The sequence below is a fragment of the Ceratotherium simum genome, chromosome 17, assembly GCF_057802395.1.
Source record: "Ceratotherium simum simum isolate JZ-2026a chromosome 17, ASM5780239v1, whole genome shotgun sequence".
NCBI lineage: Eukaryota > Metazoa > Chordata > Mammalia > Perissodactyla > Rhinocerotidae > Ceratotherium > Ceratotherium simum.
The window spans coordinates 29,446,750-29,473,711 of NC_141916.1; the positions used below are offsets into that span (position 1 = coordinate 29,446,750).

At 36.9% G+C, this 26,962-nt stretch overlaps 1 protein-coding gene across 1 annotated transcript in view; it reads left to right on the forward strand.

Moving 5' to 3' along the window:
• The first annotated feature begins 598 nt into the window (after positions 1-598).
• Positions 599-26,962, forward strand: part of LOC101408601 (vitamin D3 hydroxylase-associated protein-like) — a 41,184-nt gene continuing 14,820 nt past the window's right edge. Inside the window, exons 1-10 of the mRNA XM_014795886.2 lie at positions 599-1,001; positions 4,266-4,379; positions 5,277-5,420; positions 9,073-9,206; positions 9,989-10,195; positions 11,850-11,890; positions 12,639-12,763; positions 14,112-14,237; positions 18,481-18,578; positions 19,753-19,852. Of these exons, the coding sequence (XP_014651372.2) occupies positions 771-1,001; positions 4,266-4,379; positions 5,277-5,420; positions 9,073-9,206; positions 9,989-10,195; positions 11,850-11,890; positions 12,639-12,763; positions 14,112-14,237; positions 18,481-18,578; positions 19,753-19,852 (1,320 nt within the window). The 5' untranslated portion in view covers positions 599-770. The remainder of the gene's footprint in view (positions 1,002-4,265; positions 4,380-5,276; positions 5,421-9,072; positions 9,207-9,988; positions 10,196-11,849; positions 11,891-12,638; positions 12,764-14,111; positions 14,238-18,480; positions 18,579-19,752; positions 19,853-26,962) is intronic.

Here is a 26,962-nt window from a genome sequence, read left to right on the forward strand (position 1 = left end):
ATATAAAGAAAGAAAATATATTTGTATAGCTGTATAATGTGTTTTAAACTAAGTGTTTTACAAGAGTCAAAGTTAAAAAAAAGTAAAAAGTTTATAAAGTAGAAAAGTTACAGTAAGATAAGGTTAATTTACTATTGAAAAAAGATAACTTTATTTTCATAAATTTAGTGTAGCCTAAGTGTATAGTGTTTATGAAGTTTATCATATTCCAACAATTGGTTTCCATGGGGAAATTTGCTACTCACCAAGGTATGATGAGATTGCTGGGTATTTGCTTTGAAAGAATATTTCTTTCTCTTTCTTTCTTTCTCTTGCTCTCCTCTCTCTCTATTTTCTATTCTGAAATTTCTATTTTCTCTCTCTTTTACATCTGTGTCAAAAACACATGTATATATTTTTATTTTACAAGATTGGGATAATACTACATATGCTGCTCTATGAGAAACATTTTAAAACTTCACACATTATATTCAATCCCCATATTCTTACATGTTTTTATAAAGAACAATTACATACCTAGACACTATTTTAGAGTACAGATTTTGATAATTTTTAAGCTTTACTCAATTGAGAACATTTAGCCTATTTCCCAGCTGTTTGCTTATAAGACATAACAAATTGCTATGAAAATATTTGGACAGAACACTCACCATTCAAGTTTGCGCGAGGGTTAATGATTGACCAACTAAGAAATAAACTTAGGGGTGGGAGAGAGTTCTCGTCCCCAGAAGGTGCTCTATTCTCTGGCAAATCCTGTGTCCCCCTGAAACATGCAAAGGATTCAGGATGTGTTGGGGTATGAAAGGCTGACACAGCTCTTGCCCACCATGAAACTGGATGGCCGAGTCATTACAGCTATCCTCTGTGGCTGTGGAGCTGGCTTCCTGCTGCGGAAATGGCTCTTAAGGAGACAACTTCGGAAGAAGATTGCCAAGGCCCAGGAGCAGAGAGCACGCTTGCTGGAGCAGATGAAGTCTGCAGTGCGCCGCTTCAAGCATAAGGTGCGTTTCGAGCTTATATGTCCATTCAATCATTTACTCATTCAGCAAATGTTTGTGTAGCGCTTACTTGGGTCGGTCAGTACAGGAGCTTCTAGGTGTATAGGCTGAGCAAAACCAACACAGTTCCTGCTTAATGGAGCTTAGTTTTGAGAGAGAGACAGATATGATTCAAACAATCACATAATAAATCTATAGATACAAATTGCAATAATGCATGAAGGAATGAGAGAGGCTTTCAAGTTCGTATTAACAGTCGGGAGGCTGATATAGTCTAGGGAGTCCAAGAGGGCTCTTCTTTGAGGAAAGACTCAAAGAAGATGTAGAAGATAAGTAGATGAGACATTTAGTGGTTGGAGGGTATCATAGAATTAATGCGAGTGGTGGAGGAAAATCATTCCAGGCAGAGCATGGGCAAAGGCCCTGAGGTAGAATGAAGTCTAGGATAGTCCAGAAAGTGAAAGACAGCTAATGTGGCTAGAGTACAGATAGTTAGCCTTGGGAAGGTGGCTTCTATGTACTTCAGAACAAATGATCACCAGATCATCATTTACCAAACAAACAAGTGACTCCTTTACCACTTGCTGCTAGTCGTCAGGATGTAGACACACATACACACAAATATATAATTTAATTTGATACAATAACATATGAGGTAGATATTAATATAAGTCCCTTGTTTCAGATGATATAACTGGGGCTCAGGGAGGTTAAGTAACTTGCCAAAAGTCATTCAGATTGTGAGTGACAAGCTTCAGGCTGACAAGTTCAACTTCTCTGACTCTAGATCCTGTGCTCATAATCAGAATATAGACCTCATTAACTTTATTTACTTCAGTTCCAATGTAAGTGGATAGAAATAGAGGAGAATCTTTAATTGCTCCCATATTTTAGAAATGTCTTAAGATTATTTTCTCTTGTGGAAACTTGGACCTGAAATCTCAAGAAATCCCTTCCTTCTCCTTTTCTCCCTCACTACAAGAGAAAGTGCCAGTAACAACAAGTTATGCTGACACGTGATACAGGCCAGCTATTGCTTCCATCTGGCAGTTTATGAGGTAGGTCACTGTACAGATGGAAGAAGAGAAGCCATACTGGAATTCCGTTAGTTAATTATTAAGTCCCTATAACATTTAGACGTTCATCTGGAAATAATACGTTGTTTTATGGATAGAGTTTCATTATAAAAATTAGCAAGTAAGAAGATTAGATAAGGAGTATGAAGACGAAGAGGTAAAAATATTAGGGAGAAAAGGAATGATACCTATGAGGAATTACTTATGCCCCAAGACATTTCTTATGTAGAAGATTAAGAAAGCTATAGAAATTTTTTTCCTCCAGTAAATGTTCATCCTCTGCTAGGTCTTTGTTATGTTTGCAGAAGGGTAGCCAGGAAATTATGTTATTTTTTAACAACACCACCCTGGAGTTTGATATAAGTATAGCTCCTTTTGGAGCACCACTGCTCTTTTTTTGTGCCCTTAAATCCCTCTATTTTCCTGGGATCCTCAGAATGCCATTCCCAGACACTCACTGACACTCTTTCTTTTCTCCTATCCTGAAAATTTGTTTGGCAGAAATTACTACCCCTATTAACACTGAGGAATAGGTGATTCATTAAGTTTAAGGGAGCTGTCTCTAGAGGCATTTGTATTTTACCAGAGGATGACTACTTAAAGAATTTATATTACATTGTGGAACTTTAACTATTGCAAGTTGTCTAAAGTTCCATTGGTAAATCAAAAAGTCTGTCTGAGGCTCTTGAGATCCTGTGTGTTAAATATGACCTGCTGTCTATTTGTAATTCCACCTCTATCTAAAGGTACCAATGTTACTGATTTCATAATTACTTCATCACATAAATATTTGACATATAGAGGAAACTGGGGAACACCTGTAGAAATAAATGTTGATTTGTCAATGATATCACTTCCCTTAAAGTAGCAATCAGGAATAGAGGTGGAAAGAAGATTCTTGTATCTTTTCACCTCTAACAGTGAGTAGGTTTCTTTATAAATAGGCCTCAATATCATCCACTTTTTCTAGAGCTCATTTGCTAGTTATTTTTTGTATGGGAAATTTTTTAACTTACTGATATTAATGCTACATCCCTCCAGCTGTACTTAATCAATTTCCTTTGGACTTTTGCCTCAGTAGAGAACAAGTATATATGAATAAAAGTTTCTAAAGTAAATATGAAATGGCTGTGTAACACTGGTTGTTAGTATTATGGGTAATGCATTTATAATTAGGGGGATAGAATCTTCAAAATATTTTTCCCATTAGTAACTGGAATGTAATTTGTTTTACCTACCATTGATCATTTTAGTGTCAATTGTATCTGTTTTAACATAACCTTATACAATGTATATTTCTGACACAGACTCTCTGGTATATGTAAGTGGCACATTTGACTCTTAGAAGAAAGTTTAGGCTTTCCCTTTCTCACTCTTCACTTTGGAGGGCTCTCTGGCCCTGGGAAGGCATTCTCTGTCATGCTGTTTCAAGGATGTTGTTGTAACAAGGAAAAGTCGAATTGTACTGCGTGTCATTTAACAGCAGTCATGTGAGGCCACACTCTGTATTGTATATTTGCAAAATATGTCAGTGTTACTGCTGACAGATCGTTGAAGTAAAGTGATTACATATTAAATTTAAAACAAGAAACAAAAAAGACTCTGGGCTAGGCCTTAGGAAGAAACGTGTCCTTCTAGGTCTTTCTTGGATTTGCCACTCGGACTCTTCTTGCCTTCCATGAAGTAAAATATTGAGGCTCAAGGGCAGGGAGGATGCTGGGAAGGAGTATCCAAGGAAGCAACTTCACCAAGGAGGCTTGACTATATATGCCCAGCTCAAGGGGTTCCACAGAGCATTTGGGGTTCAAAAGAAGCTAATAACAAACAATGACTTCATTTGGAATTGTTCCTCTCTACATTACTCCTTAACCTATGCATTAAGAATGATTACTAATTAGTTTATTATTACTTATCTACTTAAAAGTATTTACTTCTGTATATACTTCTTGGTTTTTGTATTTGGCTTAGAAAAACACACATTTCATTTATCTGTGAAAGTGTACATGTTTTTCCGACAATAGATTGCAAAGTCCTTGAGGGAGGGGCCTATCTTTCCTGGGTATTTCCCACAAAATACAGCTTAGTGTTTTATACTTAATATTTATTTAGCAAAGATTTAATATGTGGTGGACTAGTGACTGATTGCTTCCTCCACTGTAATGTCTCATCCTATCTTTTCATTTTTCTATAGCATGCAGATATCCAGTCTGAGTCTATCCTCTCTCTGTCACTGCTGGAACTGAGTGAGAAGCTCCGGGAAGGTGCCTTGAGCCCAGAAAATGTCCTCTACATCTACATGGAGCAGGTAAGGGTCATGTGAGTGAAACTGTGATTGACAAAGCTTGTGAAGGGAAACCTGGTTATCTAGAGGAGAGGAAACCTCAGCAATTACTGGTGGTTCTAAGTATAAGGGTCTGGCTCTTACTAGAGTAGTACTTCAGATGAAGAGATGGTTTACAGAAGAGAGAAAACATTAGTAAATGCCTAGACATAAGATCTATGGGGGACATTTTAAGGATTCAACTGGAGATTGAAAAAATATACTATAAGGAAAATAGACATTTTCTGTAAAAGATTTAACCTTAAAAGTGACCTTAGGGTGGGCTGGCCCCATGGCCTAGTGGTTAAGTTTGGTGCATTCCACTCTGGTGGCCTATGTTGGTTCCCAGGCGTGGACCTACATCACTCATTGGCAGCCATGCTGTGGCGGCAACCCACATACAAAATAGAGGAAGACTGGCACAGATGTTAGCTCAGGGCATATCCTCCTCAGCAAAATGACCTTGGATGAAGAAAAACAGTTTGTTATACATTTAAAAAGTCTGTAGATTATTTCTTAAATTTTTGAAAATTTCATTTGATGGAAAATGAACTGATGGGTAGACATAAGGAAGTAGATACTGGCTTCAATATAAATAAGTGATATTTGTAGGTGTCAGAAATTCTAATGGGTCATCTTGGGATGAAAGACATTCGTTATTGCCCAAAGGAGATTTTGAGAGAGAATAGAAATGACCGGTTATGAGGGATTATTCAAGGCTTTCCTGAATACCCTCTAGAGCTCTTCCCAAACTATAATTTTGTGAAATGAAAAATTCACTATTCAAGAGGAGATATTGTGGATGTAATTGTCTCTTGAACTCCTTGTTCCTGGGTGTTTTAATGTTATTTTCTTGTTCCTTCTGTGGATGATGATGAAAAGGCACTAAAGGTAAACAAAGAGCTGAACTGCCTAACAGACTTTATTCCAGACTGCGAAGAGCAGCTTAAAGAACTTCCTAAGGGAAAAGAAAAGGGACTTCTCTATGGAGTTCCCGTCAGCTTGAAGGAGCACTTTGATTACAAGGTGAGGCTCCGTTCTTCCTCAAGAGATACCCTCCTCCCACAAATGGAAATTCCTTTATTATTCTGCTGATTATATATTTTTTATTGATCATATTAAATGAAACATTCAAACAAATATAAATGTATAAAATTAAGGTTTTTTTCTACAACCAATTTACTAACCCAAGAGAACCAGATCTTTTTATTTTTATGCATTTATGTGTATAATTTCGTATATATACAAATAAATGTGGTTACACTTCTGTTCCTCAGTCTGTGGTTTGAACTAAAATGTATTGTGAACACCTTTCCATGCAAACACTTATAGGAATATTTCATCCTTTGAAGTGACTCCAGAGTATTCCATTATTTGAATATGTCATAATTTACGTAATGAAACTCCTACTGATGGATGTGTAGATTGCTTCCTTTTTTCTTTTTCTTTTGTTGTTTCTTTTCTTTCTCCACTCACATAATCATTTCTTTGCATCAGTGCTTCTCAGACATTTTGGTCAGGACCCTTGTATACTCCTAAAGTTATTGTGAAAAAAATTTTTTTTTAGCTGCCAACGTGTGGCTGTGAAGAATATAATGACTAATACAGTTTGGTGCCACTGCCTTGATTAATGGTAGGATATTAGCTATTTTATTGCACCCCTTGCTTTTGACCATTAGTGCAAATATCAGCACAAACCAAAAGATAAATGACATTTTAATATTATCATGAAAATAGTTTTTACCTTACCAACTCCCTGTAAGACTCTTGGGGACATAGAGAAGTCAATGGATCACTTTGAGAATCATTGCCTTGGACAAATGACTGAAAATGGCTTTTCTGTGTTAAATGGTGTATTTCTAGATTGAAGGGTAGCCCTATGACTAGACTCTTCACTAGGTATCATCTAATGTAGAAATCAAAGAATCATAACCACAATTTATTTGAAGACATCTTCTAGAATACTTGGCCGAGTGTGAGGAATATGAAGCAGAACCTTAATAGGATTCCCAGTGAAAAAAAAATCTGGATTTCTCTTTTTGCTGTTCGCAGCAGGTGGCATGGAGGGGAAGGTGAACACAAAGCTCTCTTTGGTGTCTGACTGAAACAATATACCATTTTCCCTTCAAACACTTTCCTTTGTACCCCAAAGTTCATGCTTTCCGATTAGAAATCAAGATCCTCTACAACCTTACTTCAACCTACCTTTCCAGGCATACACCTTGTGCTCTTTTGCACATTCTTTTGCCTCAGCTAAACGGAAATATTCCCTGCTTTTCTAAGCGAGATACTCTTTCCTACTCTTTGGTTGCTTTGTGGTTTCAGTCTGGTATTACCTGTTTGAACGAAACAAATCCTCTCTGTTCTTCAAGCTCATCTTAAAGAGAAATTCTATCTGTGAAGCCTTTGTCATGGTCTCTACCAAAGTGAAGATATTTTGTAGAAAAAAATAAGATTCACGTACACAACAAATGGAAAATAGAACAAGACAATCTTTATTGCCACCTATCCTGCAACAAGTTTCTGCCTCTTAGTAGAGCAAGACAACGTGCCATCTTCTCACATACAATGTAGGATATTAAAAGACAAGAAGAGTATATTATCTTCATGCCTCTATAGCTGGTCAATCTCTTGAGTAAATTAAGGAAAAATGGTGCTTGAAGCTAGAGGAGTGCGAAGTTTATGACTGTACTACAGCCTAATTGTATATGCCTCCTCTGTTTTGTATGAGTTTCATTTTCCCTAATAAATTCTTTAAATAGAGACTGTGAAATCTATTTCCACTGTATTCCATAGTATACGACACAGTACATACAAGATGGCATGATTTCTGCTTGCTTGGTATCAAGTCTCTGATTCTCATGTCTGTGAGCTAAGTCAGGACTAGAATATTCATAAAACTTAATATTGGACACTTAGTGCTTAACCTGAGGGTAATTGAGAGAATGATGATTCAGCAGATCGTTAGTCCAGTGCAAAATTCTCATGCTCCTATCTTGTTAAGTAAATAGCGTGATAGATAAGGGTATTGTGTCAATTGCCTGGGTTCAAATTCCACTCTAACACCATGTGTGTGACCTTATGTAAGTTTCTTAACTTCTCCATGCTTTGGAAACACAGAAAATAACCACAACTATTTATAGAATAATTGTTTGACTTCAAAGATTTAACACACATGAAAAGTGCTAAGAACAGTATCTGGTTTCCAACAAGTAATCACATATCGGCTGGTAGGAGTAACAGCAGTAGTAAAGCAGTCGTAGCAGTAGGACCAAGAGAGGATTCTCACCTTTGCTATTGTCCCTGCACGAAAACTCCAAACTAAAGGACCTTCAGGAGAGAGAATAATCACAGCCTGAAGCAACATTTTCCATGTCATGTCTAGAATAATTTTTACATGGTCATAGTAACTAAGTAAAAAAGATACAATCATCTTTAATGTTCATAATGGAACAGAGAGATCCTAGATATAAATCCATGGGATAATTTAACTTCCAATAATTCTGACTGGTTGCAAACCTTTTTATAATTCTTATCTTTTGATTAAAAAACAAAACAGTAAATGCTGAAGACAGATGCCCAGATAACCTTACCAATGCATGATCAGCCTCTGATTTAAAAAATTAGCCAGTAAATAACTCAGAGGAAGCACAATGTTATAAAATGGAATAAATTTAAGTTTTGGGGTCAGGCATTAAATTTTGTCTTCACCACTTATTGTGTGACTAAGAGACAGTTATTTAACTGCTTTGAATCTCAATTTCTTCAGCTGCAAAATGTGTATAATAATAAACACTGTATAGAATTGTTGTGATAATGAAAAGTGTTAACATTTTAAGCATCTAGAACCTGGCAAATATTGGACACTACTCAAAAGTTGATATCATTCTCTTATTTCTTTCAGGCTATTTATTTATCTATTTATTTTGTTTTATTTTATTTTTTTTGTGAGGTAGATCAGCCCTGAGCTAACATCCATGCTAATCCTCCTCTTTTTGCTGAGGAAGACCGGCTCTGAGCTAACATCTATTGCCAATCCTTCTCCATTTTTTTCCCCTAAGCCCCAGTAGATAGTTGTATGTCATAGTTACACATCCTTCTACTTGCTGTGTATGGGACGTGGTCTCAGCATGGCCAGAGAAGCGGTGCGTTGGTGCGCGCCTGGGATCCGAACCGCGGCAGCCAGTAGTGGAGCGCACGCACTTAACCGCTAAGACGCGGCCGGCCCCTCAGGCTATTTAAATTATTATTTGATTATAAATAGCTGTGTTGTACATTGCTTTAAAATATAAATAAACAAATATATAAACATATCACATACATACATATACAAACACACACTAATGAATGCAAGCTTGTGGGATCCTGAGCACAAAAGCACAAAAGGGCAAGAATTTTTAAAAGCTTTTCAATGATCACTTATGATCTATCATCTATCTGTCTATTTATCATCTACTATCTACCATCCCTTTATCTACCCATCTACCAAGCCACCTACTTACCTAACTGTTATCTATCTACCTACCTACCTATCCTGTGTTATTGGAGAAACTCAAGTGTAAGCCATGATTTTCATGTATAAGCAAAGACTACCAAATAGTATGCAATGTATTTAGAAAATTATCATAAGAACTGGTTGAAATTTCGAAGTCTCCTAATGACTTGGTGTTCCCTGTAGAATCATGTCTCTAGCTGTGGCCTGGTGAGCTTTCTTGGAATTCCTGCAAAAGATGACTGTGTGATTGTGAAAGTGTTGAAGAGCCAAGGGGCCATCCCTTTTGTCAAGACCAATGTTCCACAGACCATGATCAGGTCAGAGCCAAGTCCACAACAATGGGGAAGACTGGCTTTCCTTTAGTCTGAGACAAGCTCTTGACTCTCTGCCTTTGTAGGGCCAAAAGGCAGCTACTTTTCATATACTATGAGTTTACAACTATGTTCTTCATATTTAAAGTGACCAAATTGTGATCTGAGTAAAAGTGATGTTATGAAAATCCCAGTTGACAGAGTAACTGAGTTTAGGTAAGGAACCCTATAGTTTCATACACCAAGAAGAATATGAACCACAATCGCTACTACCAAGGACATGAGAGAAGAATGGAATGGGCCTGGGGCAACAAACATTTGGCTCACTGGTCCTCAGAAAAACAGTTGGTACACACCACACTAGACATTCACAGATTCAATCTCATACTGTTTAGACAAGTCGAGGCTTAACCATCACATATAGTGCTCCTCTTATAAGTATTTTTAGAAAAAGAAATTCATTAGCCTCCTTTGCTCATTTGTACCACGTCATAGGAAACCTTCATGATTTGGAAATTTTCATGGGTAGCAGTTTATTCTTTTCTTAAAGATGATAAGTACTTGTTCTTACCTTTATCTTAAGATCCTTCAGATCCTTCAAAATCTTTACTACGTGTTTTCTTTAGGAAGGGTGGAAAGTATCATCTCAGCTTTAAATGGAAATATAAATAATGTGAAGGGTATAAGAGGGTAGTGTATGTAGGTATAAGAGAATTTGGAAATGTAAGGGTATTGGAAAGAAATCTCAGCTGCCATGGGCCTAATTTCAGACCTTTGATCTCTTTCAGCTACGACAGTAGCAACGTGATCTTTGGAAAGACTCTACATCCCCAAAACCCCAAGAAAAGTCCTGGGGGTTCCTCCAGTGGGGAAGGAGCACTGATTGCTGGAGGGGGTTCTATCTTGGGCTTGGGCAGTGATTTGGGTGGAAGTATCCGCGTACCTTCTAGTTTCTGTGGTATTTGTGGTTTCAAGCCTACGGGATCTAGACTGAGGTAAGCTGACATAATACATCATTTAAAGGGTGGGAATTAACTTAAGGTTTTTAATAAGGTGGAGATTACTTATTTTGGCTCTTTCTACATTCTCCTCTCATCAATAGATTATCCATAGTGACTCATGCTCAATTCAATAGCATCTAGGCAAATAATTTAGTCTTTTGTCATTAAGAACTAGATACTTTGCCATCTGAAGTCAATCCATCATCTTTGTGAAATGTCTCAGTCACTCTGTAATTGGGGGCTATCACTGGAATATTGTTAAATGAAGACTGCTTTTTATGCTCTGTGAGTATTAGTAGCTTTCCTAATCTTGGGCTGGTATCTCTTAGAACAAGAGGGATACAAATATTGTCTTGATGTGAGGGGAACAGTATCCTGCTTGTATTAATTGCAACTGATTTTGCCAAAGACTTACATTTTGCCAATTGTCAATACTACTCAGGCTTTTGCATAGCTAAGTCTGCGTAGTTAAGTCTCTCTTAAAGTAAGTCTAAAACTAAAGAATGACCTTTTCAAGTTGACCCTGAAATAAAAGTAAACAAGTATTTTAAAGATCAATGTCCACGATGTCCCAAGTCTTGTTTGGAAAAGGAGTATGTTTATTAGACCCAGGTGATAAAATTGGTGACATTTTGGCTTCTTTTTAATAATGTTGGACAGGCCTACTGTGAGGATCAGGTAAGCTGTAAAGTACTATACAAATAAAGTATTGTCTATTAAACTGTGTTCCCAGAATTAGTCTAGTTTCTATAAATCAACCACTTTTCTAATGTGTTTTAGTCCCACAATAATGGCTCTCAAGGGCAAGGAAGAAAAAAACGTACAGATTGATGGGAGCAGGGTTTTCATTTTCCTAATTGTCTGGTGAATTCTAATAATGGGTCCCCAGACAAAGCCTATTTTTTCATTTTCCCTGAATGGAGTTTGCCCATATTTAGTAAGGGTGAAATTATTTTTATATATTTATTTTACCCTGACTACTTAATACACATCGTGTGGTTAATATTACAAACTGCTGTTGGTTAAAACAAAAGCAGTGAGCCATACACAGAACACTGACAGGTGATCTATTTGATACCCATCGATCACTTGTCCCCACTGCTAGTTTATCTTAGTGCTTCATTCCTTATCCTGTTAATAGAAATATTTTCTTAGTAGATTCTGCAGCATGCCATGATTGTTTTTCTATTTTTTACAATGTTTAGATAGTTGCAGCCTCTTAACAAAAAAATCTAAATTCTCTGTCCATAATTCAAGCTCAGTAGATCATGTTGATCGTTGCACGTAAGTGAAATTGCTACAATGAAGGTCCTCTTTCTTTTCATTTTTTCCCCATTTTTTCTTTTCCCTTTATTTTCCTATCTCAAGGAACTTCTTGTCTGTTAAGTTCTGAAATATAAGTTGAGAGCTTATTTTTCCTAACTATTCTTTTCCATAACCTCCTTCCACCAAGCTGAAAACTTCTTGAGGATGGAAACCATGTTGTTCATATTTGAATCTATCATTTTAGTTGCTTAAAACCCGTAAGTGCTCGATAATTGCTTTTGGGATATACAAGTGATTGAATAGATTATATTTAATAAATAATAGAAAAATTAATAAATGAATAGCATTAGTCTCTAATACTTAGCAAATATATATTTTATAGCTTGCTTGGCATGTCTGTTCCCATGGACGGCATGGACACTGGTAAGCCCCTTTACTGATTTTAAGTTTTGTATCAAACACATCCATATGAAGTCATCTTACCCAGCCACACATAGTTCACTCTTCTGTAAAAAGTTAAAGAAGGGTAGCTCTTCCAATGTTTCTTGACTCGAGATCTGAGTGGGGAGGCTCTCCTATGTCTTTCTTCTATACTTTGACTTATTTCTGTATCCCTAGTTTCTCTCTGAGTAGCTGATCCATAACAGGCATTCAATATATGCATATGAAAAGACTAAAGACAATTTAAAAATCGTAGATCTAGAAACCACCATATCTATTTGCTTTCTTTGTGAAAGTATATCCCAGACTTTTGCAAGTAGGTCTTGATATGGATTGCCTTTGAGCTTCAGTACAACAATGAGACTCATTATCATGGAATTTTAAGGTCCCATGATGGTGTTAAAAGATGAGCTTAATTAGGAACTCTTTTTTCAATCAGTTATACCCAAAATAAAATTTTAAGTAGGAGAAGAACAGGAGAAGGGCTAGACCATGCATTTGGGCAGACTGGAAATGTTCAGATACAGAACATGTGGAATTTGATATAATTGCCTAAGAAGTCACTTTTCCCTGGAATGGAGAATAGCTGAGGGACGTTAAAGAAAAACACCCACCAAAACCTAGGGGATTCCTGAGACAGTCATGGAGTAACAGAAGCAGGAGTGTTAATCCTCACTCTTAGGGTATAGGTAAAGGCATCTAGAATGTGATTTTCTTCTTTCACTTTCAGTGACTGGTACCTTGGGGCCGATGGCCAGGGATGTGGACAGCCTAGCCTTGTGCATGAGGGCACTGCTGTGTGAGGAACTATTTCATCTAGATCCCTCAGTGCCACCTCTCTCCTTCAACGACGAGGTAAGGCAGAGCAATCAGGTCCTCTTGGGAGGTGAGTTCTTAAGATGTTCTACTCTAGGCAATGTAGTCCCCACTAAAATGGGAATCAGGGTTCAGATTCAATCCTAGTTTGTATTATTGACACATGAAGTGAAAAAATTGGGGAAGAAAGTCTTGATGCACATTGTGCCTCAGTTTTCTTAATTTGATCATAGTGGAAATGCTCCAATTTTCCACCTATTCCAGAAAGATGAATGAGTCAGAATTACTCCACCCAGGAGCCAAACTGCCTGAATTTGAATACCAGTTTTGTCACCAACAACCTGTGTGACCTTGAGCCAGTTACTTAATGGCTGTCTGCTTAATTTATTCATTAGTAAATTGGAGCTGTTCATGGTACCCAACTCATGGCATTGTGATGAGGGTTATATGAGTTAACACGGTAAGTGCTCAACAAGTATATCAGGTCAGAAGAGATGTCAGTGAGTAACTGGGACTTGCTCACTTCTAGAACTACACAGCCCTCTAGAGTTCTCATTATAGAACAACAGCTTGTGAGTCATCCAGCAGAGAGCCCTGTTGGAATGAAATGCCCACTAGGGGCACAGGATGTTGAAACACTCCTATGGGAGCTGGCACTCAGGTTAACTAGGGCTTCCCAGGCACTGCTCCACTTACTGTAATTCACATTTGATCTATCTTTCTCTTTAACCTTTGGAAGTTTGCCTTGTGTCTGGAAAACAGGGCAATCTTTCCAGTCTCCTCCAAGTAGCTAGTCTAATCAGCTGGAAGATACTGAGGTTGACCTACCTCTCAGCTGCTCTTGCCTTGGGTTTGAGGCATTTACCCTGCCCCAGCTAGACTCCAATCATGGCTGTTATTTGGCACCGCGGCTTACATTTTCCAGTTGGCTGCTTAGGGTTATGTTGCTCACTGGTAAAGGCATCAAGTGGAACTAACTGACATGTTTGGGAATTGAACCTGAGAACTTGGCCTTCGTCATTGTGCTTGGTAATTCCAGTACTGCCCAGCTTTTGAGAGAAATGATTATTTTAGAGTTATTATATCATTTCTACTAAAAATAAAAATAATAGGCATCATTTGTGAGTGTCTCCTATATGGTAAGTAGAGTCCCATGAATCCTATAGTAACCCCAGAAGTTAGATGTCATTACCGAATTTTCAGAGGCAGTTAACAGACGTAGAATTTAAGAAGATTAAATAATCTGTCCAAATATAACCAGTAAGCAGCACACGTGGGATTTGAACAATATATTTTGTTAAAGTCTTTCTCTTTCCAATTGACTGTAACTAATAATGTTTTCTTAACCATATTTTCCTCCCTGTGATATGTTCAACTCTTCTCGTAGGTGTACTCCAGCTCCAAGCCCCTGCGTATTGGCTATTATGAATCAGATGGTTTTAGCCAACCAACTCCCAGTATGAAGAGAGCTGTCCAGCAGACCAAGCAACTATTAGAAAAGGCAGGACATAAGGTAATCAATTTCGTATGACTCTGGCCTAAGGAAAAGAGCCAGCTCAAACGTGGACTATTTAATTAGCCCATAATCATGCCTCTATTAAGTTCATATGCCAATCTTTAGGCATTGTTTTAATTCATTATTAATTGGTTAATTTGTTAAACATCAAATATCAGTACTATGCTTACTTTGTGTCAAGCTCTCAGCTCGGTCATACGAACAATATAAGCAGTATCCCTGGTCTTTTATAGCTTATATTCTACTTGAGCAAAAATGGACAGTGAGCAAACACATATATAAGTAAGTATTACAGAGGAAAACTAAGGCAGTAATGGCGATAGGAAATTCTTAGACAAGAAAGTGGTGAAAATTAAGTAGGATGGACAAGCAAGGCTCCTTGACATTTCTAAAGCCTGAAGAGTGAGTCGTATGGACAACTGTGGGAAAATTATTCTAGGCAGAGGAAACAGCAAGTGCCAAGGCCCTGAGGCAAGGTCTTGCCTAATGTTTTCAGGAAACAGCAAGCAGGCCAGTGTGGATGGAGTGAAATATGAGTGAGCAAAAGAGTAGTAAGAGATGAGGAGAGAGAAATAACAGAAGGGCCAGACTGTATGGAGCTGTGAAAGCTATTTTAAAGAATCTGGCTTTTAATCCAAGTGCTATGAAAGCCAGAGAGGGATTTGGATCAGAGAAGCAATATTATTTGATTTATGTTTAAGAAGGATTACTTTGGCTGTTGTGTTGAGAGGAGATGATGGGAGTGTGAAAAGTGTTAGAATCCCGGTTAATTTTTGACTAGAGCCCAAGGACTTCCTGATGGATGGTAAGTGTGGTATGAGAATGAGAGATGTCAAGGGTAACTCCAAGGTTCTTGGCCCAAACACCTGGAAGGGGGTAGTTGCAATTTGCTGAGGAGAAGACAGTGGGAGCAGAGAGATTGCAGAAGTAAGGAGGTCAGATTGGGATGTGTTAAGTTTATGATACCTATTACACATCCACGTGGAGAAGTAAATAGGCAAGTTTCTGGAGCTCAAGAGAGAGAGCCAAGCTGAAGATGTAAATTGGGGTCATCAGCATATAGATTATATTTAAAAGGTGTGAGAATTTACGAGGTCTCTGAAATACTAAGTGTAGATAGAGAAATTCCAAGTTCTAAGGACTGGGAAAATACAGAGCTATAGTAGGCATTAGCCGGAACTACTAAAGTTAAATTTTAAATTAATTAAAATTAAATAAGATTAAAATTTCAGTTCCTCCTTGCAATTGTCACATATCAAGCCTCAGTAGCCACATCCAGCTGGTGGCTACCTAATTGGAGAGTTCAGCTATACAACATTTCCTTCATGCAGAAGATTCTACTGGGCAACTATTGTAAAGGATGGGAAGATGAGATTCCAACAAAGGAGACTAAAAAGGAGCAAGTGTACGATCCTGGAGGCTAAATGAAAATGGTCCATCAGGAAGAGTAGAGCAATAAAGTGGGCCAAAATGCTGCTGATAGGTCTAGCAAGATGAGAACTGAGAGCTGGTTTTAGATTAACCAATGCAGAGGTCACTAGCAATTTCTCTTCCGTGGTTGGAGCAAAGATCCGATTGGAGTGAGTTCAAGCAAGTATGGGAGAAAAAAATGAAAAAAAATTAATATTAACTACTCTTTCAAGGATTTTTGCTCAGAGCAGAGAAAAGGTGCTCGTAGCTGGAGGAGGAATATGGGGTTGGTAGAATATTTTGTCTACTATGAGAAGATTAAGCATGTTAGTATGTGTTTTCTGTTGGAAATCATCCAGAACGAAGAGAAATACAGGAGAAGGGGTGAAGGAGAGAGAGAAGGAAGGAGGGAGAATATATAACTGGAAGAAGTCCCCTGAGTAGGTGAGAGGGGATGGAATCTAGCATACAATTATGGTGGTGAATTAGATAAAAACTAAAGAAAAGTCAGACGACATGGACACAAATGAGGGTAGGTGGTTAAATATGATTACGTGATGTTATGGAAGTTCTCTTCTTATTATTCTGTTTTCTCAAGAAAATAGGAAGCAAGGTCACTGGCTGAGAGTAAAGTATTGGAGGCTTGAAGAGAGAGGAAAAGCATAAAAGAATGATTTGGCAAAATGGGAGAGTGAATGGACTAGGAAATGTAATGCAATTGTTGGATGTACTACTGAGCATTCTCTTATGGTTAATGGATATGAATATAGAGTGAGAACATGTAACACGGATATATATTTTAGTCCAGCCATCTTCACTTGCATTTTGTGGGAGGGGGTAGAGAGTTGAATTTAACCAGGATAAGCAAGTACCAAAAAGCAAGAGAGTTCAGATTATAGAACAAAGGTAGTTGGGGCCAGCCTGGTGGTGTAGTAGTTAAGTTCACACACTCCGCTTTGGTGGCCTAGGGTTCACAGGTTTGAATCCCAGGTGTGGACCTACGCACTGCTCATCAATCCATGCTGTGGTAGGCATCCCACATACAAAATAGAGGAGGATTGGCATGGATGTTAGCTCGGGTCCAATCTTCCTCACCCAATAAATTACAAAAAAAAGAACAAAAGTAGTTATTATAGTGATGTATTATGAATTTTAGGCTGTGTCATGTGGAAAGCGAGGACATGATGGTGATAAGGGACAATGTAGTGGTGGTAGAATCAGTATATTGTTGTACTTGTTGGTGAAATTGAAATATGTAGCAAGTGGAGTATCAGTGGGAATGAACGAAATGGGAGAAAGACAGGAGATGAAAGTCAAAGAACAAAATGCTTAAACCAGAGATTCTGGAACTGTTGCAGTTATTGGTAATGACATGCTCAAGAGTGTGACTGTATGAGTGAGTAGCTAAGGTCTGATGGAAATCAAGATAATCAGAGAAGAGAAGGTCAAGGAACCAAGACACCAGGATACTGGAAGAATTGTTGATGTGACTATTGAAATAACCAAAAATAACACAGGTATTGTATTGAAAAAGTGATTGATTGTGAGCCAGTAGTTAAAACCTATGATGCTTGTATTAGTTTCATTCATTAAAGCAATATTTATTTATTGAGTACTTTCAACAGAGTACTATTCTAGATCCCGGAGATAAAATATGTATGATTTCTTCGCTATTGGAGTTTTCCAGCCCAAAGAATACAAGGTGATATTAAAATAAATTAAATCTCAATTGTATTCTTTTCATCACTGCTTGAAAGATTGGAATAGGAACTCCGTGGGCTATTTTATCTGCAATTTCGTTTATTCTGGATGAATTATCATCTGCTTTGTTTGTTTTGTTTCAAATTTTCAGTGGAATAAATATAGCGCCTTTGAGAATATGAAACTAGAAAAATAATACCATGAAAATATTTCCTTTGGTTACACCAAATATTTTTACCATTACGTGAAAGTAACTTGTTCCCAAAAAAGATCCACAGCCGTAAGAAAATAATTATTAGCCACATAAATAATAATAAAACAATAGAACATAAAGAAACATTTAAAATAGACTCTGTATATTCTAATTTTATAATTCTTTTCTGGGTAATGTGTTCACAATTACAATAAGAGCCACTGCATCTTAAGTTATGTTGCTTCTCTCACATCAATCATTTTCTACATGATTTTTAAAACATTTATCCAGTTCCCTTTTTTTTTCTTATAAAAACCTGATGAAACACACTGTTCTTGAAGGTATGGTTCTTCTGTCTTTAGTAGTGGAGGCTTAGTGCCTACACTGAATTTCCAGGTGTACTTAATAAACTTTCTGTCTCTCTTTGAAGGTAAATGTCTTCAATTTTTAGAAGCTGTTCTTATTTTATATAATAAAAATGTTAGTTTTCCTACTTAATAAACACACATCATTTCCCAATATTTGTTAATATACTTATTAATATACAGATTATACTTCAATAATGAGAAAGACAGTGAAATATGGCCAATACTTGGGAGTCAGGAACCATCATTCTTAATATTCACCCTAGGCCCACCATGAAATTTCACTTCAACTCTCTGAGATAACCTCAATTTGAGATTTTAGTATGATTTAGAGCCTAGTGTGACAACATTATGCAGTTAATAATTCTACTATAGTATTGAAGAAGTCACATCAGGCGGCTGTGATGTCTAGACTAGCCATTCTAATTTTCACTTCCCCTTCCTTTCTCCCTCTCCTGTGCCACCGCAACCCCAAGCTCATCCTTTCCTATAAATCAAGGTTTTATTACAAGATAAATGAACTACGTTTTTACTAAAGATATTTCTCTTACCCGCACTTTGTTCTCTTTAGCTCATTCCCTTCTCTGTTCCACGAACTGATCACATGGTTTATGAACTCTTTTTCGGAGGCATTTTTGCAGATGGAATAGAAACCTTACATGATGTGTTGTAAGTTACTGCTGTCTGAGAGGGCAAAAATTCTGGTTAGTTTGCAGAAATTTAGGTCCCCGGGGGAGGATTACTTTTTAAGTTTTGTGGCTTTCATTATTTTAGAAGGTCAATTTTTTTTTATGACTGGATGAAATGGTCCCTAGGGAGGTATTAGGAAACCTATGCTTTGGCGTTAATCCATTAGTGTGGTAGTCATTGGATTATTGTCACTTCTACCACCTATAAAATGAGAACAAGAATCTTACATTTTGGTAAGAAATAAATGATAGACCTGTAGAATTGCCTTGAAAGTTAAAGTCTTCAAATAGTACAACTATTACAGTCATTTTATAACTACTCTAGGGTACATATATATGTCACTCTGCTCTCATCATATATATAAAGAACCATAATGTGGAGCACAAGGGTGATATTTTGTTTATATAAAATTAAGTTTGTGGGACTGCTTGGATGAGCAGAAACATTTGCAATAAAATACACAAAGGACAATTGCAATCTTATCTCAGTTTTAGTCTCCAAAGTGTTCATTTATTTATTTGTTTGCAAAATATGAAGAAAACTCTATATCACACAGATCAATAATTATAAATGGCAGTATTTTAAACTCATTTTTCCATGTCAGGAAACCCACCAATTAAACTGAGTTGACAAGAAAAGATTTTATCTGAATCAGATCCAACATGAGTTTGTCTAGCATTAATGGACTTCTGATAGATTAAATTTACTAGATCACACATTTGAGTGTGTATGTTTTAAACTTTAAAATATAGCTGGGTTAACTTTAAAAAAAATTTGAGTCAATTTTCTGCAAGATCCACATGGCATTTCTGTGGAACTAACAGATTCTGCATAAAACAAAATTTGTAGTTTCTAAGACAGTTTATTATCCAGCTTTCAAACAAAAACAAGTGGATCTGAGAACTGGTTCTAATTAAAACATCTGGTAAAGGCCTATTCCTGTCATTAACACCTGTTTTACATGCAAATAAATCCCATCCATCATTAAATCTTCCAGATGGGGAATTAGAGAGGAGGAGTTTTCACTTAGTTTACCATTGAGACCACCTGGCTTGGCAGTGAAAAGACTGAGACAAGGGAAGGAAGCATTGCTCTATTAGATTTGGGGGCAAGAGGCCAATTTTCCCTAAAAGTCTCTCCTTTCTTTTGCTAGGAAAAATGAAATGATTGATCCTTGCATAGGCTATCTATTCAAACTGAGCTCTTATCCAGCACTCATCAAGCGGATTCTCTCCTTCCTGTTAAAACCCATGGTGAGTAGCACAACATTCTCCTTTCCCGCTGGGATAGCTGGAGAACTGAGTAGAGAAGAAGAGGGAAGCTTGCTACTCAAGAAAGACGTTTTTGCCTCACATTGCCTGCCTCAAGTTAAAGCTTAGGGCAAGTTACAACCAAAGACGCTCTCAGGAATAAAAATAACTTTTTCAGGTTGAAATAACCCAATACATAGATACAAGGTACTGCCTCTTTGGGAGTCCTTACCTCAAGAAACTCCAGCGCCAGGGAATAGAGTTTGTTTCCTATTCTGATACTGGCAACGCTTTGGAAACAATCGCATTGTGGCATCTAGATTTACTTGGGTCTGTGGCTTCAGATCTAAGGAAATTCATGAAATGAACAGGGTGATTTTACTGTGACCCTAGAGATTTGGGTCTACTCTAAGGCAGGACTTAAAGGAGGAAAGGGGCCACTTCAATTTGAATAATCCCTCCGTTCATCAAAGAGAGGTCTAAGATAAAGGGAAAATCCATGAGCCATCTATTTGGACCAAGTATTTCCCCCATATTTTGTTGTCCCTCAAATAATGTGCTTGCCTGTAGGTTTGTCTTAATGTAAACTCACTGCCCTAGGGCTGCGAAAGCGCCACACTGACATTTTAGGAATACGCAATGAAGTTTCCTTCACTGGGGTTGCTTTAGTGGGGTGATGGTTTTCTTTGGTGTTTAAAAAATCTCCCAGAGTCAGTTGCAGTGGGGCCAGCACAGCCAATCAATGAGCCGAGGGTGCTTACATAGCCATGCGCAGTTCTAAGTCTACGGCTTTTGCATTCTTCTAGGAAAAAGCAGATGGAAAGAAAGTTGTTTTTTGAATACTGACTATTTGATGACATGTTTGTCTTTGAGAATGTGGGCTTTAAACTAGAAACATCAGGTTTATCTTTGTAGAAATTATAAAATTGGACCAATTATTAGCATTGCCACATGCAAGAAATTTCTGGATTTGTACCGGGTATCTAATAGGTAACAGAGAGGAAACTTGGTTACGCCTCAGGTGTAAATCATTCCGCCCTCAAGATTAGGCAATATAATCTGGGAAATGATTCTCTGCTGTCTTCTTCTCTGTGCTCATATTAAGCAAGTTACCAACCACTCCTCCTTGAAAAAATGATTGATTAACCACTTTGGCATTCTTGAATCCTGATGATTATTTTCATTTTTTATATTAATGAACTTTATTTTTTAGAGCACCTTTAGGTTCACAGCAAAATTGAGTGGAAAATACAAAGTTCCCATATACTCCCTGTCCCCTCACACACAAGCTCCACTTCTGTTGACATCCCACACCACAGTGGTGCATTAAATATAATCGATAAATCCACATTGGCACATCATTATCACTGAAAGTCCATAGTTTACATTAGGGTTCATTCTTAGCATTCTATAGGAATTGAAAAATGCCTAATGACATGTATCCACCATTGCAGTATCATACAAAGTAGTTTCACTGCCCTAAAAATCCCTTGCGCTTTGCCTGTCCATCTCTCCCTCTCCTCTAACCACTGCAACCACTAAACTTTTTACTGTCTCCATAGTACTGCCTTTTCCAGAATGTCATATAGTTGAAATCGTACCATATGTAGCATTTTCGTATTGGCCTCTTTCACTTAGTAATATGCATTTAAATTTCCTCCATGTCATTTCATGGCTTGGTACTCATTTCTTTTTAGTACCAAATAATATTTCATTGTCTGGATGGACCACGGTTTATTTATCCATTCATCTACTGAAGGACATTTTGGTTGCTTCCAAGTTTTGGCAACTATGAATACCACTGCTATAAACATCCATGTTTATAGCATGGATGTTTTTGCATGTTTTTGTGTAGACATAAGTGTTCAACTTTTTTGGGTAAACATCATGGAGCATGATTTCTGGATTATACGTTAAGAGCATGTTTAATTTTGTCAAAAAATTTGCCTAACTATCTTCCAAAGTAGCTGTATCATTTTGCATTCTCACCAACGATGAATGAGACTTCCTGTTGTTCCACATCCTTGTCAGCGTATGATGTTGTCAACGTTTTGGATTTTCGCCATTTTAATAGGTGCATAGTAGTATCTCAATGTGGTTTTAGTTTGCATTTCCCTGATGACACATGAGGTGCAGCATCTTTTCAGATGCTTATTTGCCGTCTGTGTATATTCTTTGATGAGGTGTGTGTTAAAGTCTTTGGACCTTTTTTGTTTTAATTGAGTTGTTTGTTTTCTTATTGTTGAGTTTTAAGAATTTTTTGTATGTTTTGGATAACAGTCCTTTATCAGATGTGTCTTTTGCAAGTATTTTCTCTCAGTCTGTGGTGTGTCTTCTTATTCTCTTGATACTGTCTATTGCAGAGCAGAACATGTTAATTTTAACGAAGTCCAGCTTCACCTTGTATAATTTTTACTTTCTCAACATTGAGTATATCTTTGTTGCAGTTTTTTTGTAGATGTTCCTTATCCTGTTGAGGAAGTTTCCTTCTATTGCTAGTTTGCTGGGAGTTTTTGTCATTAATATGTATTGAATTTTGTCAAATGCTTTTTCTTCATCTATTGTTATGATCATATGATTTTTCTGTTATCCTGATGATGGATTACATTAATTGATTTTCGAAGTTGAACTAGCCTTGCATACCTAGGATAAATCCCACTTGATTGTGGCAGATAGTTCTTTTTATATATTGTTAGATTCAATTTGCTAATATTTTGTTGAGGATTTTTGCAGCGATGTTCATGAGACATATTGGTCTATAGTTTTATTTTCCTGTAATGTCTTTGTCTGTGTTTGGCTTTAGGGTAATGCTGGATTCATAGAACAAGTTAGGAAGTATTCCCTCTGTTATCTTCAGGAAGAGGTTGTAGAAAATTATTATAATTTTTCCCTCTAACATATGGTAAAATTTACAGGGAACCCACCTAGACTTGGTGCTTTCTGTTTTGGAAGGTTATTAATTATTGACTTAACTTCTTTAATATATATAGGCCTATTCAGATTGTCTATTTCTTTTTGCGTGAGTTTTGGCAGATGGTGTCTTTCAAGGAATTGGTCCATTTCATCTAGGTTATCTAATTTGGGGACATAAACTTTTTCGTAATATTCCTTTATGATACCTTTAATGTCTACGTGATTTGTAGTGATGTTCTCTCTTTTATTTCTGCTATTAGTAATTTGTGTCTTCTCTCCTTTTTTCTTAGTCATCCAGGCTAGAGGCTTATCAATTTTATTGATCGTTTCAAAGAATGGCTTTTGGTTTTATTGATTTTTCTCTGATGATTTCCTGTTTCAATTTCATTGATTTCTGCTGGAATTTTTATTATTTCTTTACTTCTGTTTATTTTGGATTTAATTTGCTCTTCTTTTCCTAGTTTGCTATGGTGGAACTTTAGATTATTGATTTTAGATCTTTTTCTTTTTTAATTTATGCAGTCAATGCTATAAGTTTCCCTCTAAGCACTGCTTTTGCTGTATTCCACAAATTTGATAAGTTGTGTTTTCATTTTCATTTAGTTCAAAAATATTTTTAAATTTCTCTTCAGCTTTCTTCTTTGACTCTTGTATTATTTAGAAATGTGTTGTTTAATCTCCAAGTATTTGTGGATTTCCCAGTTATCTTTCTGTTATTGAGTTCTAATTTAATGCCTTTGTGGTGAAAGCAGACATTGTATGATTTTTATTCTTTTAAATTTGTTAAGCTGTATTTTATGACCCAGAATATGGTCTATCTTCAGGAACTTTCCGTGTGAGTTTGAAAAGAAGGTGTAATCTGCTGTTGTTGGATGAAGTAGTCTATAGATGTCAGTTATATCCATTGATGGTGCTGTTGAGTTCAACTATGTCCTTCCTGATTTTCTGACTGCTGGATCTCTCCATTTCTGGTAGAGGGGTATTAAAGTCTCCAACTGTAATAGGGAATTCCTCTATTTTTCCTTGCAGTTCTATCAGTTTTGCCACATACATTTTGATGCTCTGTTGTTAGGTGCATACATGGTTAGGACTGTTATGTCTTCTTGGAGTATTGACCCCCTTAAAATCATGTGATGCCTCTTTTTATCCCTGAGAACTTTCCTTGCTCTGAAACCTGTACTGTCTGAAATTAATATAGCTACACTTGCTTTTTTTTTGTTAGTGTTAGCATGGTATATCATTCTCCATCCCTTTACTTTTAATCTGTCTATGTCTTTATATTTAAAGTGTATTTCCAATAGATAAAATATAGTTACGTCTTGTTTTTGGATCCACTCTGACAATCCGTCATTTAATCGATGCATTTATGTTTAAAGTGATTATTGATATACTTGGGTTAATATCTACCATATTTGTTCCTGTTTTCTACTTGTTGCCCTTGTTCTTTATTCCTACTTTTGTCTTCTACTCTTTTATGCCTTTGGTGGTTTTGATTGAATATTTTATATGATTCTATTTTTCTCTCCTTACTTAGCATATCAGTTTATTTCCGGTTTTTACTTTTCATGGTGGTTGCCCTAGAGCTTGCAATATACATTTACAACTAATCCAGGCCCACTTTCAAATAACACTACACCGCTTTACAAGTAGTGTGAGTACTTTACAATAAGAAATAATCCTAATTCCTCCTTACTGGTCTTATATCATTGCTGTCATTCATTTCACTTATACATAAGTGTATGTGTGTGTGTATATCTATATAAAACATGAATATATTCTTGCTATTGTTATTTTGGACATACTTATCTGTTAAATCTGTTAGCAATAAGAAAAATTAAAGTTTTTATTTTATTGTCACTTATTCTTTCTCCAATACTCTTCCTTTCTTTATGTTGATCCAAGTTTCTGAAATATATCATTTTCCTTCTCTCTGAAGAACTTCTTAAACATTTCTTGCAGGTCTACAGGCAACAGATTCTCTCAATTTTGTTTATCTAAGAAAGTCTTTTTTTCTCTTTCACTTATGAAGGATAATTTCACAGGATACAGAATTCTAGGTTGGTGGGTTTTTTCTACCAACTGTTCAAATTTTTCACTCCATTCCCTTCTTCTTGCCTGGTTTCTGAGGAGAAGTAAGATGTATTTCTTATATTTATTCCTCTATAAGTAAGAAAATTTTCCCCTCTGGCTCCTTTCAAAATTTTTTCTGTATCTTTGATTTTCTGTAGTTTGAATATGATATGCCTAAGTGTAGTTTTTTGGGGCATTTACCCTGTTTGGTGTTCTCTGAGCTTCCTGGGTCTGTGGCTTGGTGTCTAACATTAATTTGGGGAATTTGTCAGTCACTATTAGTTCAAATATTGCTTCTGTTCCTTTCCCTGTTCTCCTTTGGGTATTCCCATTATGTTACGTTACACCTTTTCAAATTGTCTCACAGTTCCTGGATACTCTGTTCTTTTTTTCCCCTGAAGTCTCTTCTCTCTTTGCTTTTGAGTTTTGGATGTTTTTGTTGTCATATCTTCAAACTCAAATTCTTTGCTCAGCCATATCTCGTCTACTAATGAGCCCATCAAAGGCATCCTTCATTTCTGTTACAGTGCTTTTGATCTCTAGAATTTCTTTTTGATTCTTTCTTATAATTTCCATCTCTGTTTACATTATCCACCTATCATTGCATGTTTTCTGCTATTCCAATTACAGTTCTTATCATATCAATCATAGTTTTTTAAAAAATTCCTGGTCTGATAAGTCCAACATTCTTACCATATCAGACTCTGATTGTAATATTTGTTCGGTCTTTTCAAATTGTGTTTTTTATCTTGTAATATGTCTTGCAATTTTTTGTTGAAAGGTAAACAGGATATACTGGGTAACATGAACTATACACTAAATAAACATTTTGTAATGTAGCGGTAAGTTGTGCGTAGTTGGGGGAAGCATCTATAATCCTATGATTAGGTTTTAGTCTTTTGGTGAGCCCATGTCCTGGACTGTAAACTTCATAACTACTGCTCAGTTTTTTCCCCACTCAGCTGGGACAAGATGGCTAGAAGAGGCTGTAGCTGGATATTTCCCTTCTTCCACGTGGATGACTAGATGGAGCTGGAATTGGGTATTTCTCTCCCCTCAGATTAGTTAGGCTCTGGTAAAACCTCAGCAGGTTAAGTTTTGATAAAATAATTTCTCCCGAGGAAAGGCCTTTTAAAGTAGAACAGAATGCTCTGGCATAGTTTTAAGTGGTTTCTTGTCCTCTCCCCCTACCAGAAGAACAAGGAGATTTTTTTCTCTAATATTCACTGTGAGGACGTGGTAGAGCTTCTGGAGGTAAAACTCACAAAGTGTGGAGCCCTCTCTGACTGGGTTCCCCTGAGTTTTTAAGTCTCAGAGTTGTCTACACTGAGCCCCCAGCAACTTGTCAATTACAGTTCAGGTTTTTCCCCCTCCAGCACTGGTTCCTCCAGAGGTTTTTGTTCAGGGGTTTCTGCTGCAGTAAGTTGTGATTCTCCATGTCCACTTGTCTGTCTCCCCATTTTTGAGGCAGTGGTTTGCCTTTAGACCTCACTTGTCTGACAAATCTAAGAAGAGGTGTTGATTTTTTTCAGTTTGTTCAGCTTTTTACTTGTTGTTAGGATGGAGTGGTGACTTACAAGCTCCTTAGATACCAGACTGGAAACTGGAAGTATATTCCTTCCACCTTGACTTTCATAACTCAGGAGACTGGAATTAAGACAAAGGATCCTGATTTCACCAGCAGTAGCTAAGTTTGTAGCATTCCTTTCTTGGTATTCCTGTTTTTTCTATTCTTCATTTCTGAGGCTGATACTGGAAATGTCCACCTTGGAGTACAAGCCTATAATCAGCCTGCCCCCAAATGGTGTCTTTATCTGTGGTCTTGGAGTCTAAATGGCTCTCAGAAGAGTATGAGACTAGGTTTTCTAGCAACCAATAAGTAAAATATCCATTATTGTCGAGTTTACAGAAATTATTTACAGAAATAATTCTAAGGATTTCCCCTACTGGCAGGAAGAATAATGCCTGGAATCAGCTCGGGCTCTGGATCCTAGTCTCAGTCCCAAAGGAGGATTTATTCTAAAGAAATATGTTATCTTTTAGAGTCGAAGGAGAGAGAGAAATGTGACTGGAATTGAAGAAGAAATTAGAATAAGAAATTCAAAAGCTATTAGAACCCCGTATTTCATC